Source organism: Electrona antarctica, assembly GCF_951216825.1.
Source record: "Electrona antarctica genome assembly, chromosome: 22".
NCBI classification, from domain to species: domain Eukaryota; kingdom Metazoa; phylum Chordata; class Actinopteri; order Myctophiformes; family Myctophidae; genus Electrona; species Electrona antarctica.
The window spans coordinates 39766357-39780852 of record NC_136805.1 but is presented as its reverse complement, the minus strand read 5'-3'; the positions used below and the strand labels follow the sequence as shown (position 1 = coordinate 39780852).

The following is a 14496-nucleotide window of genomic DNA, read 5'->3' as shown; positions in this document are numbered from 1 at the left end:
ATGGTTCTCTACATCTGTAGGAAGAGCAGCAGAGACCGGCTGAAGCAGCATCTAAGATGCAGGTTGCTGTATGTAATGTCCGTCTTGCGACTTGTAAGAGACAGTGTTGATGTGGACGCAACATATAGCAACTATTCTGAATTCTATATTACATGGGGTCTGGGCATGTCTGTAAATATAGGCCAGGGTTGTCCAAAGTGCGGCCCGCTGGCCAAATGCGGCCCTGGGACAAATTGTATATGGCCCACAGCTTCATAACTGAATAGAGGGTAAGCGCATTGGATAAAGTGAGTGGCCAAATCAAGTGGCAAAGTGAGTTTAATGTTGTTTAACATCGTTTAGTACAATCAGATAGGACTTTTCTGTTTGGATGTATGGGCTGTCAAGGCCAGAAAGTAGTTTTTTGCAACTTAATAGTATAGGTGTTCCCGCATATATAACTTCCGGGTACAATGATGATGCCCAACAGTGTGGAACATTTTTCAATCAAGATTTTAACCTGGGCCTTTCCCAGAGTATTATTTGTCAGTGTTCCTTGTTCCTTGCATTTCTTTAAAAAAGGCTAAGTTACACTTTGTTTTCAGCACCTGACAAAAGACCATTGATATTGATGATGATAGTTAAATAGAATCATTTAAATGCGATGCATAGGCCTATGTATGTGACTTTGTTATAGTCCGAAGGTTATTATGTCAGAAGATGCATGTAGTTGTCCCTTGGGTGTTTAAATATTTTCTATTATGGCCCTCTTTGAAAAAGGGGGCCGTGTGTGTGTGTGTGTGTGTGTGTGTGTGTGTGTGTGTGTGTGTGTGTGTGTGTGTGTGTGTGTGTGTGTGTGTGTGTGTGTGTGTGTGTGTGTGTGTGTGTGTGTGTGTGTGTGTGTGTGTGTGTGTGTGTGTGTGTGTGTGCTACTGTACCACCACCACTGTACCGGGGTGGAGTGGGATTCCCACCTTCAACCTGTAAATCACTGTAGTCTATCTAGGTCTCACCTAAGCATAATATAAGTTTAATTTGTGATATATTAAATGTAGTGATCACTGATCACGAATGCAATCCATTGAACATTTCAGCCCTTTGTGTCCAGGCCGGGGCCAGGGGGGCTGTCACCTGCATGCTCGGTCCTTAATCATAAGATGAGATCAGATAAGATGAGATAAATCTTATTTGGGTACAGGTGTCATTGCATCAGTGAGACTCAGTGAAAGACATCTGCCCCGGGTCTCTGAATGAATAGGTTAATAATAGAGAGTATGCGCATGCTTAAAGTGAATGGCACATCGAGTGGCAAAGCAACAGGCAAAGTGAGTTTAACATTGTTTAATGTTGTTTAATGCAATCAGATAAGACTTTTCTGTGTGGATGTATAGGCTGTCAAGGCCAGAAAGTAGTTTTTGCCACTCAGTAGGCGTTCCTGCATAACTTCCTGGTTTGATGATGATGTCACACGCATACCCTCTATATGTGTGTTCAGTCTATACAATATATACATATATACTGTAAATGTATACAGTCTGTGAGTGAATCTATGAATCGAATTAATATATGAATGGACGGTATACTGTATATGTACAAACTATCAACAGTGAACATGAGAATGAATATATTGAATGAATATATATACACACACACACACACACACACACACACACACACACACACAGCATGTACTGTACTGCAGACTGTATTGTACACATCATACAGGACAGCCAGGCCCTATAGTCAAGTATTACAACTTTCTCTGTTCAAATAAATACACCCTAGGTGAGGAGGTTACCTGCGCAAATAAATTCAGATTTTTGAGTGGTGCTAGCCACTCCTATAGACAGCTATGTGTGTCCCTGGCTTATGTGTCTGTCTCTGTGTCTGTCTGTCCTTTTTTTTTTTATCATTGAGCTAATAGACTAGAGCCTGCCTGCTTGCTCAAGGGATAAATTGAATCTTGAACAGTTTCTGATCATAAATTGAAACTTGATCATCAGATCAAAATTCGTGTCGGATCCGGCATCCAGGTGAGACATGACCTTTGACCTGATCTAAATGTCTCAATAGAAGAGCAGGGAGTCAAAATACAACCACCCCAATTGTATAAGTTATATTGTGTTATCAGATTGGACACAATTACAATTTACTCATACAGAAAATGTTACATAGTGTAGCTTTAATGTGTGTCATCCATCCGGAAAATACTTGATGAATGACAGCATAATGAGCATCCGTTTGGGAGGATATTCAATGATCTCTCTGCCAACCATCTCCGCCACCTAATTGTACTCTTACACACTGATTAGTGATTAATAACAGTTATTTTACTGACAATGATTTACTGCTGAATGTACATCCTCTAGAAAGTATCTATGAGGAACCCTTATCCTCATAGATCCCCCTTAGGGCGACTGTGGCTCAGGAGGTATAAGGCTAAATTGGTCACTAAAGGGGATGAGCTGAGACTAACCCAGTCTCTAACACCCTCCTAAAGACCCATTTTTATAGAATAGCCTTTGCATCTCCCTGATTGTCTCCACCAGGCCGAAGGCATGGGGAGAGAGTATGTTTTGCACTCCGTCCGTCCGTCCGTGTGTCCGTCCGTCCGTCCGTGTGTCCTTGTGTCCGTCCGTCCGTCTGTGATCAGCTAATCTCCGGCACCGTTAACCCGGTCGATGCCAAATTTTGCACACACACTCCCTGGATGCTAACGATAAACCTCTGCCCCAAAATTTCCAGAACGGCCTGTTATAGCGCCACCAGGAGGCCGCTTTGTGCAAAACAAGTTTTTGGACAGTACAACTACAGATTTTGTCCAAACATCACGCAAATTGGTACACAGTCTCTCTAGAGCCATTCAACGAAACTGTTCTTTCAGATTTCTCAGACTCCATCCTGATTGGCTAAGATTGGCTTCCAAAGCAAGCAGGAGTGCTCAGTTTCAAACAAAATGCTGCAAATCATGAACACATCGTGTGATTTCCGTGAAATTGTGCACGCACATTCCCACTAGGCCGAGGAAGAAATGCCACATGAACATTTTCAACTCAGCCTCATGGTGGCGCTATAACTGGCAGAAAAGTGTTTTTACCTCTAACTGCACGGATCTGTGGATAACTTTGTATGCCAACTCCCTAGAGGCCAAGGAAAAACCTTTGCCTGGACATTTTCACATCTGCTCTTTATAGCGCCACCAGGAGGCCGACATATGTAAAACACATTTTCTAATATTACGGCTTCAGATTTTATCCAAATTTCACGCAAATCGGTACACATGCTCTCCATAGTCATGTGATCAAGACGGGTTTGTTTGATTTTTCATAATCCACCCTCATTGGCTACGATTGGCTTCTAAACTTTTCAGGAGTAGCCCGCTTTGTACCCGTTTTGTACAAATCGCCACAACTACTCAACGCAGCGTCCGATTGTAGTGAAACTGTGCATGCATATTCCCACTAGGCTTTGGAAGAAATGCCACTTGCCAGTTTTCAAATCAGCCTCATGGTGGCGCTACAACAGGCCAAGCCACGTCACACACACGCACGCATGTACGCATGCGCACACGCACATACACGTTTATATTGCTCCTAAACATTTTGCCAAACATCACACTCACACTCCTATCCTCCTGGTGGAGACCTGTGCCCAGAAGGGCACTTTTTCTATTTTGTATCTGTTTGTTATTTTGCATTTTCTATTGTTATTTCTTTAGCACCTGTGATGTATTCTGTTATTGTTGTCTGACTGTTCAAAGCACTTTGTAACTTTGTTTAAAAAAGTGCTATATAAATAAAGTTTTATTATTATTATTATTATCAGGTCGTCCAATGATCCATGGGTCGGCGGTTTGAATCCTGGCTCCTCCTGTCTACATGTCGAAGTGTCCTTGGGCAAGACACTGAACCGGTGTGTGAATGTGGGAATTGAGGATGCTGGCGTCGACTGTTTGCCGCTTCACCTCCCAATGAATGAACCATATTGTAAAGCGCTTTGAGCACTTGGAAAAGCACAAAAGTGTGTGTGTGTGTGTGTGTGTGTGTGTGTGTGTGTGTGTGTGTGTGTGTGTGTGTGTGTGTGTGTGTGTGTGTGTGTGTGTGTGTGTGTGTGTGTGTGTGTGTGTGTGTGTGTGTGTGTGTGTGTGTGTGTGTGTGTCGGCTTGGCCTGTTGTAGCGCCACCATGAGGCTGATTTGAAAACTGTCAAGTGGCATTTCTTCCTCAGCCTAGTGGGAATATGCATGCACAGTTTCACTGCAATCAGACGCTGCGTTGAGTAATTGTGGCAATTTGTACAAAGCGGGCTACTCCTGAAAGGTTTAGAAGCCAATCGTAGGCAATGAAGGTGGATTATGAGAAATCAAACAAACGCGTCTTGATCACATGACTATGGAGAGCATGTGTACCGATTTGCGTGAAATTTGGATAAAATCTGAAGGAGTAATATTAGAAAATGTGTTTTACATATGTCGGCCTCCTAGTGGCGCTATAAAGAGCAGATGTGAAAAATTCCAGGCAAAGGTTTTTCCTTGGCCTCTAGGGAGTTGGCATACAAAGTTATCCACAGATCCGTGCAGTTAGAGGTAAAAACACTTTTCGGCGAGTTATAGCGCCACCATGAGGCTGAGTTGAAAATGTTCATGTGGCATTTCTTCCTCGGCCTAGTGGGAATGTGCGTGCACAATTTCACGGAAATCACACGATGTGTCCATGATTTGCAGCATTTTGTTTGAAACTGAGCACTCCTGCAAACTTTGGAAGCCAATCTTAGCCAATCAGGATGGAGTCTGAGAAATCTGAAAGATACGTTTCGTTGAATGGCTCTAGAGAGACTGTGTACCAATTTGCGTGATGTTTGGACAAAATCTGTAGGTGTACTGTCCAAAAACTTGTTTTGCACAAAGCGGCCTCCTGGTGGCGCTATAACAGGCCGTTCTGGAAATTCTGGGGCAGAGGTTCATCGTTGGCATCCAGGGAGTGTGTGTGCAAAATTTGACATCGACCGGGTTAACGGTGCCGGAGATTACCTGTTCACAGACGGACGGACGGACGGACACACGGACACACGGACGGACGGACGGAGTGCAAAACATACTCTCTCCCCATGCCTTCGGCCTGGTGGAGACAAAAATAGAAACCCAGAGAAGACTGTCTGTGTAGGTGCAGTATTCAGGTTCAGTACAGTCTCTTGGTTGTATGTACCAGATGATCATCCATGATACATACAGTATGGCCCCGATAACATACTGTAAGCCCTTAACATCAATGCTACACCTGTGCTTACCCTCTATTATGAAACGTGGAACATCCTCTGTGGCCAGATCAGATATTGTGCAGCGATAAAGTGAATGTACATTATGACACATGGAACATCTGTATCCAGATCAAATCCTGTGAACTGATATCTGAATATCTGGCAGCACTGTGACCATTGGCCCCTATTGCTGAAATAGGACCGTTTTCTTTCTCTTTTTTTTTTTACCTCTATTGCCGAAATGGGGCAGTGGGTTTGTGTGTGTTAAATTCTAAATGCCCTTTAGACCCGATGGGTCATCGTTCTAAACAGTAGAAGCGATTACTCTCATTTTACTAGTCTCAACATGTACCAATAAAGAGGAACCTCGAACCTTGAGAAATGTCATTGTTTTATACATTTGGATCTAAAATGTGAAATGATTGTTATTGTATTTTTGAGTGGTGTAAACCACTCCTACAACTGGCTTTGTTAGTTTACGTGTCTGTCCGTACCAAAAAAAATGAGCATGGTTGCTATGGTCACCCAGTTCACACGGGTGTGATTTCATTACGTCAGACCACAGCTGATCTGTCTATATAAGACCTTACACCACTCAGTTCCCACGGGTGTGATTTTTGTTTTACTGGTTGCATGGGTCAGCTAACATTTAATACAAGGCTTCAATAAACTGTCATCCTGTTGTAGTACCAAAATGACCCTTGTGTCATGAACCTGAGCAACATGTTACTAACGTAGAGAGTTGTTTGTAAATTTTGGTTCTTGTACACCCTGTTCTTTGGTTGATCGATTCTCTGATTGAATACTGCCAAGGGTAAAAGGATAGGTGGCCACTATAAGGGACGTCCGGGCACCTCGATGCAATATGGGCTGTTTTCTACTAAATGTAAAAAGAAAAAGAAAAAAAGTAATGTAAACATGCGTAAACATGCAACAATTAAGGTCTAATATTTCTACAATTGCTACAAATTGCTACAGAACCCGTATATCCAGTCATTTTGGGGCATAAACATCGTAAAATCAAAATAAACAGTCTCAATGACTGTCTCAACGAGACCACATCACCCCAGTTCTGGCCTCTCTCCATTGGATCCCTGTTAAGTTTAGAATAGATTTTAAGGTGCTTTTATTTGTTTTTAAATCACTTCACGCTCTCTCTCCCTCCTACCTCTCTGACCTAATTGTGCCCTACGTCCCATCTAGAGCATTAAGGTCTGCGGACAAGCTGCTGCTGGTCGAGCTCACGACTAGTAAGAGGAGCAGGGGTGATCGTGCTTTTGCGGCTGCGGGCCCCAAGCTCTGGAACATGCTGCCCCTCCATATTAGATCTGCCGAGTCAATTGGGGCTTTTAAATCCCTCCTCAAAACTCGTCTGTTCTCCCTCGCCTTTAACTGCACCTGATTTACCTGTATATTGATTTCCTGCTCTGTGCTATTGTATGCTCTGTTTTATATTTTATTGTCTCTTTTTTCCATTGTTTTATATTGCTATGCTCTACTGTCTTGTTTTACTCTGTTCAGCACTTTGGTCAGCCTTGGCTGTTGTAAATGTGCTATACAAATAAAGTTTGATTTGAATGCATGCATGCACCAGACTTCACTTTCCAACACGTATGTGACAATCCTTTATTCCCCTAGCATACATGGGCAACTGGCGTCGCAGGGGCCACATGCGGCCCCCATCTTCACTTAATGTGGCCCTCAGGTTAATATCAGAATACTGATATTGTTGATTTGCAAACATGACCCGCTTTAATTACTTCAGTCTAAATTAGTAGCTTAATGGCTACTATTAAAATGTTCTTATGTCCAATGCATTTGTATTTAGTTCATAAAGTTAACATAACTATAATTGAAGGCATTTGAAAGCCATCGGAAGATTAAATAGAAATGTTACTTTTCAGGATTCCAATTCAAAAATAGCAAAAAATTATAATCTGGATTTCAATTCAAATAATAGCAAAAATAGCCGATCTACAAGCTCAAAACTCGTCGCAGTGCGACGAGATTGTAGATCGGCTATTTTTGCTACGACATTAATATGAAATGTGGCCCCCTGAAGTCAGTGCGGAAATACAGTGGCCCTCTCCATCGTCAAGGTTGCCCACCCCTGCACTAGTGGTTCTCAATCAAGGAAATTTAAGGAAAGACCATTACTGCATCAAAAGTAATCAACAAATTATATAATAAAAACTGGTCAAGCATTGGCCAAATTGTCAAATAATATACGAAAGAGGCAAAAACAAAACAACAGTAAAACCGAGTAACACTAAATGTAATGTCTGGGGGGTCCCCAGTTCAAATATGACTATTTTGGAGGGGTCCCGAGTTCAAATATGATTATTTTTGGAGGTTGTAGCCTGTTTTGCCAATTATTTGGGAGCCCACTTGCATTATCCTCACAGCCCACCAGTGGGCCCTGGCAAACAGGTTGCGAACCACAGCTAAAAAGCACAAATGCACTATGAAGAACATAAAACACAAAGTCATGGTGCCCTCACAGTATCACGCCCATGCAAAGCACAATCAAATCCATATATGCAAACAAACATGCTGGACCGGTATACCACAATACTAAAGCCTGCACACTGTAGAACTCAACTAAACAAACGAAGAGGTTTCTTTAGAAACCAAGGTTTTGTAAGTAGAGTGAGCGAAATACTTCACTCTATGGGATGTTTCCCTTGCGGAGCAAAAGGGCAGAAACTTCATTAATATACTCCCGCAGTACATATTAATCCATGTATGTACTGCGGGTTTAAGACTGATGACGTCAGACGCCCTGCTTCTCGAAGCATGTAGTGAGCGCCTACGTCATGCGTCTTTATTCGAACACTTTCCTTCTGCCGGGCCAAGACAGAAGGGTGTTTCGAGTGAAGTATTTCGCTCACTCTACTTACAAAACCTTGGTTTCTAAAGAAACCTCTTCGTTTTGTTAAGTATTCGTTCACGAAATACTTCACTCTATGGGACCTTATGAACTCCCGTGTCTTGAACTTAGTCAAGTGTGTTCAGGGTTATATGGCAACCTAATGAGGGCTGGACAACCTCTGGTTGGTCGCCCGGTCCCAGTGGAGAATGGCAGCAGCTTCGGGCTGATATACATTCCCGGGGTAGATGCTTATTGGCAGGCCTGGTATGTCCAGGGCATCTAGACTCATGTGATTACACATGGTTTAATGGCCTTATAGGTCCATTATAGGCCAGGGCATCTAGACTCATGTGATTACACATGGTTTAATGGCCTAATAGGTCCATTATGGTGCGGCAGCCCCCAACACTGCGTGCGCCACCGAGGGCGCTGCCACGTCTAGGTTATAGTATGTGGCAAATGTTGAGGGAGAGGACCAGCTCGCAGCGGTGCAGACCTCTTGGATTGGGACACCCTTACAGAGTGCCCAGGATGCTGCCATGCCTCTTGTGGAGTGAGCCCTCAGCGCTTGTGGGGGCTCCACTCCCTGACTAGTATAAGCCAGGCGGATGGCTTGCACTATCCAGTTGGAGATACTAACCGTTGTGACAGGCTTTCCTTTGGTCCTGGTACCCCAGGATACAAATAGTTGGTTCCCTATCCTAAAGGGAACCGTCCTGTCCACGTATGTGCGTAAAGCTCTTACTGGACAGAGACAGTTTAGCCTCCTGTCTTCATCTGAAGCAAAAGGAGGGGGGTGGAAAGCCTGTAAGTCCACTGGAACGCACACAGAGAGAGCGTTCTTGGGGATAAAGGCTGGGTTAGGTTTGATGGTGACCTTGGTTGACCTGTCATCAAACCTCATGCACTCTGGCGAGGTCGAGAGGGCGTGTAGGTCACTGACCCTTTTAGCAGTTGTCAAGGCAACTAGGAGGGCTACCTTCAGTGTCAGGTTCTTCAAACTAACTGTCGACAGTGGTTCGAAGGGGTCCATGGTTAAAGCCTTCAGGACCAGCGTTAGATCCCAGGAGGGGACCAGGGATCTGTTGACCCTGTGTTCCCTTCGTACGCCTTTAACGAACTGCCTGACGAGAGGGTGTTTCCATACCGTCTCGTTATCAAACCCCACATGGCAGACTGAGATTGCTGCCAGGTTGTTTTTGACTGAGGAGAGGCCTAGACCCCTGTCTAGGAATTCCTGTAGGAAAGTCAAAATGTCCACTACTGACGCCTGGTAGGGGACCACCTGGGTAGGCCGTGTTGAGCACCACTGCTCGAAGACGCGCCAGGCCGTGTCGTAGCGGGCCCTTGTTGACTGAGCCCTTGCCCTCTGAATTGTGTCTATGACATTCGGAGGGAGACCTACGTCAGACAACATCACCCTCTCACGGGCCAGACCCATAGGTCTAGGTCCCCTGGGCGAGGGTGGAAGATCTCCCGACCTGCTTGAGTGAGAAGATCCACTCGTAGAGGGAGTCGCCACGGTTGGTCGTAGAGGAGGTGAGTTATTTCCGACCTCCAGACCCCCCAGGCTGGGGCTACTAGGAGCATTGTCAGGCCCTGAATCCTCACCCTGTCCAGAGTGGGAGGAATGAGGGTCAGTGGGGGAAATGCATAGAGTAGGTCTCTGGGCCATCGGTGTGACAGGGCGTCCAGTCCCAGCGTCGATGGCCCCTCTATCGAGAAGAAGAGAGGACACTTCGTGTTCCCTTCTGTGGCGAACAGATCCACTTTGGGTGTCCCGTACTTGCTCCAGATCTGTGTGACTACCTGTGGGTGTAGAGACCAGTCTGAGTAGCGGAGAGGTCCTCTGGACAACAGGTCTGCTCCTGTGTTCAGAATACCGGGGACATGACATGCTGTGATGGACAGCAGCCGAGAGTCGCTCCATAGAATGAGCTCTCGAGCTAACTGATGAAGAGGGGGGGACCTGAGACCGCCTTGTTTGTTTATGTAACACATCGTCGTTGTGTTGTCTGTCCTCACCAGCACGTGGCAGCCCTGTATGAGCGGTTCGAATTGCCTCAGTGCGAGGAAAACCGCCATCAGTTCCAAATAGTTGATGTGGGAGGAGCGTAAGCGCTCCGACCACACCCCCCTGGTCGTGGCACCCTCTAGCGTGGCTCCCCAGCCGGTCATGCTTGCGTCTGTGGTGACCACTTTCCTGATCAGAGGTCTCCCCATGGGGACGCCTTCTGAAAGGATCCGTCTGTCTGTCCACCATTTCAGGGCTAGTATGCAGTGTGATGTCACTTCTACCCGTTGGTGGCGACGGTACATAGGTACACGCAGAGAGTTCATCCATTGCTGGAATGGTCTCATGTGTAACCTGGCCAGGCGGATTAAATGGATTGAAGAAGCCATAAGCCCCGCCATCCTGAGACATACATGGAAGGGAATCGAGCGTCCCTTCTTGAATGATGTCGCAGTTTGTAGCATTGCGTCTATTCTCTCTTGACTCAGACGAGCTCTGTAAGAGGCGGAGTCCAGGGTTATACCGATGAAGTCTATTGACTGCGTCGGCGTTAACATGCTCTTCTCGTAGTTGATTAGAAACCCGAGAGAGCGGAGGTGGCTGAGCACTACGTGTGTGTGTGACAGCGCCTCTTGTTGAGAGTCCGCAGATAGGATCCAATCGTCTATGTATGTTGCTAGACGAAGGCCCTGTTGTCGCAGTGGGGCGATAGCCGCTGCTGTACATTTTACAAAGACTCTCGGACTCAGTGACATTCCGAAGGGGAGGACCGTGTACTCGTACACTCTCCCCTCGAACCCGAAGCGCAGAAATTTTCTGTGCGGTGGGTATATTGGAACGTGAAAATAAGCGTCCTGTAGGTCTATTGATGTAAACCAGTCCCCTTTGCGGATAGATCGCAGTAGGACTGGTGGTGTCAACATTTTGAAGCGGAAGGTTTTCAGATAGCGGTTGAGGGCTCTGAGATCTAAAATAGGTCTCAGCCCGCCGCCTTTCTTTTTCACCAGGAAATAGCGGGAATAAAATCCGTTCATTTCCTGCTTGTGAAAAACCTCCATGATGGCACCTTTTTGCAGGAGGGATGTGATCTCCTCCCGCAGAATGCCTGCTTCCTGTCCACTCGCTTGCGAGAATAAGATTCTCTCGAAAGTGGGCGGTTTCGACGCGAATTGGAGCCTGTATCCGGTCGCTATAGTGCGCATGATCCATGAGGATGCCCCGCACTCCCGCCATTTCAACAGATGACGTGACAGGGGGTTCCCCGTGTGTGGGGGGAGGCCCGCCTGTTTGGTGACGTCTTCTTGTGGCTTGTGGGCATGTTGAAACGGTTTGCCTAGGGGAAGACTCACCTTGTGTGGAATGTCTCCCTCTAGTGGTTTCTTCTGGTAGTGAAGAGAAAATTTGGCGTGACGGTCCTGGACTGCACCAGCCTGTGCTGATGCAGAATGGGTTATTTCTCCCATAGGTGGGCATATGCCCTTCAGAGTTCGTTTTGTTGTTTTTTGTGTTTTTTTTGTTTTTTGAATCTTTAATGTAAGAAAAACATTTTGAACACTTGCACGTGAATTGCACATAACAACATTTTGGTACGTGTGTACATTGCTGCCCATGGCAGTTTGTACACACGTCCTCAAGCGCTTCGACGCCGGCTCGGAGGTGAGGTCCGTGACCACTCCCTCCGGCCTTGAACTCTGTGGGAGAAAATGGGGGGGTGAGGCTCTGACCCCCCTCAGGGACCCGCCATGCGGGTCACTTCCGTTTCCCGGCTCCTCGTCCTCTGGGCCCTCCTCCTCTGGGCTTGTAGGGCGGAGGGGAGCGGCGGCGGTCGGGGCGTGGACCCTGTGGTGGACGCTGCCTGTCGTCGGAGTAGTCCCTCGGGGGCCTGGGTGGGCCCTTTCCGTCCGCCTTGGGCTTCCATGGGGGACGCTTGGCCTTGGGGCGGCCGACTGGGTTCTTGACAGCCAGTGGCTGGAGGGCCTTCATGGTTTTGTTTGACGTCTCCGCCTTCTGGATGGAGACTGACATATCCTCGAGAACCCCATGGAACAGGCTCTCGTGTGATATGTTCTTCCCCACCATGTCCTTCTTGACGGAATCTGGGAGAGGGGCGAGGTTCACCCACCTCATCCGCTCCAGAAGGATGCAGGACGCCAGAGCCGCTCCAGTGTGCTTGGTGATGTTGTACTGGAGCTGGGCCTGCTCGTGTACCAGGCGGCGCATCTCAGCCAGGTTCTCTGGGGTAGATATGTTGCCCATCGTCAAGAGGAGAGCCTTCATGGACCCATGGAGGAGAGACCCCGCGTTGAGTCCCCTGGCGACGAAGGTCATATGGTCATACAGCCACTTGTTGACCTTTGACCCTTCCTTGTCGGCTGCATTGGAGAAGACTGGCTCCTTGTCCTGTGGGATCACAGTGGGGGCTTGGGGGTTGGCCAGATAAGAGGCCATGGCTCTGTCCATGGGAGGCATGTTGAGCAGGTTCAGCTTGTCCATGCCCTTCATTTCAGTGGCTGTCCCCTTGCCACGGCGGTGCATAGCCTCTGTCTTGGCCATGGGGTTAATCCAGGCTTTGGTCATGGTGTCCACGAAGCCTTTGGCCTGAGGAATGGCTTGCTTTCTTGGTGCAGGAGGGGGGAGGTTGTCTTCAGAGCGTCCCTCAAACAGCACCATTTCGCTAGCAACCTCCTCCCAGGAGTGGTTACAGCGGATCGCAGCCCTCTTGTAAATCTCCATCAAGGTAGAAGAATCCTTGGGGAGATCAGCGAGGGGCTGAGGTGGTGGGTGTACTGCCTCGACCACTTGTTTGACGACGAGGGGAGGAAATTCCTCCATCTCGAAGTCCTCACCGTCCTGGAACTGGCGACGATAGACATACTCGTCTTCCTCCTCCGAGTAGTCCTGCTCTCGCCCGTCCTCGCGGTAGTAGCCCTCGTCTATGACATCATACTCATCGTAGTTCCTCTCCTGGGGGGAGGGGAGTTCGTCATAGTCGATTTCCCCCTCTTCAAGACCAGCCCAGTCCTGCACAGGACCTGTGCTGCGTGGTGGAGAGGGGTCTAGGCGGGCTGCCATGGTAGTGGAGGCCGCGGTGCGAAGACGGGGCTTCGCTATCGGCCTGGCGGAGCGCCCTTCCACAATAACTGGGATCTCGTGGCGAGGCCCAGCTACTGGGTGTCGAGCCTCGGTGCTTACCTGACGAGGAATGAGAGGGCGAGCAATGGTAGACGTTCTTGGCGCCGCTTTTGGTCTGGCTCCACAAGCTTCGTAGCGGGCCTCGTCGGCCCTGTCTGCAGCTGCCTGGGAGGAGACCGTGGCTGTAGCGCGGCTACGAGGAGCCGGTATAGGCCGCGCTTGAGCGGGGCCTCTGGATCGAGCGTCTCCTGTGCGCGGCAAAGCTGGGGTGCTACGTGCAACCGGACTGTAGTCCAGCCTTTGCCTCGGTCTGGCCCGTGGAGGTTCCTGGGCATAGTCATCGAGCCCGGGGTCCTCGTAGGATTCCGGAGCATGGCCGTCTTTGAATTCGTACTTCTTGTAGAATTCCTCGACGCGCCTCAGTCTTCCTCTCAGGTACCTTACGTCCATTGTTCCACATTTAGGGCAATGGGATAAGTCCTCGGTATCCAGGGCGTCGCGGGCATGCTGTACGCCGAGGCAGTACAGACATACCTGGTGATTGTCGGTGCCCGACATCGTGTTGCCGCATCCCGCCACAGCGCATCTCTTCTGGGGTCGTAGAACAATGCCTCTGCGGCGGCGTCTCGCGGCGGCGGCGGACTCCTTCGACGGGGAATACATGCTGGTAGTCTTCCGTCGTGAAGGGGTCCAGGAGTTAGCTGACTTTGTGAAAGGGCGTCGGTGTCCGCTAACGTGGAGAAAGCTAACTTGCTAAGGGCTTCTCGGCCGCGTAGCTAAAGGTGAAAACTAGGCTAGTGAAAGGGCTTCTTAGCCGCGTGAAACTAGCTAGCTAACGTTGAAGGAGGAACCCTCGTTAACAAACCGCGGCTGCGGTGCTAAGCAGGAGCTAGCTAGCGAGTAAGAGGCTTCGTAGCCCCCGAACGAGCTAGCTAACTAAAAGGATAGATCCTTCGTGGAGAGAAAAGCTAAGCCAAAGGTAGCGGGCGTCCTAGCCCCGAAACGAGAAGCTAGCGAGAAAAAAGGGTAGAGCTTTGCTAAGCTAACCGCTAGCGCGGTGCTACGCTGTAGCTAGCACTAGCCTTTTAGTCAGAAAAGGCGGTCTTTTTAAAATTGTTCTAGCTAGAACTTACTCAGACCGTAGAGCTTTGTTTCTGCAGAGTTTTTCGTGAAAAGTTTCTGTCGGAAGAAAGTCTAGGTATTAGGGAACCTTACGGTACTCGAGTTTGTAACTCTTGTCCGGT

The 14496-nt window shown here is 48.0% G+C and overlaps 1 protein-coding gene across 1 annotated transcript in view; it reads left to right on the top strand.

The window, feature by feature from the left end:
- Positions 1-14496, top strand: part of LOC306915140 (inner centromere protein A-like) — a gene marked incomplete at its 5' end in the record, with an annotated part of 35859 nt that overhangs the window by 3018 nt on the left and 18345 nt on the right. Inside the window, one exon of the mRNA XM_079492389.1 lies at positions 21-62. Coding sequence (XP_079348515.1) covers positions 21-62 — 42 coding nt within the window. The remainder of the gene's footprint in view (positions 1-20; positions 63-14496) is intronic.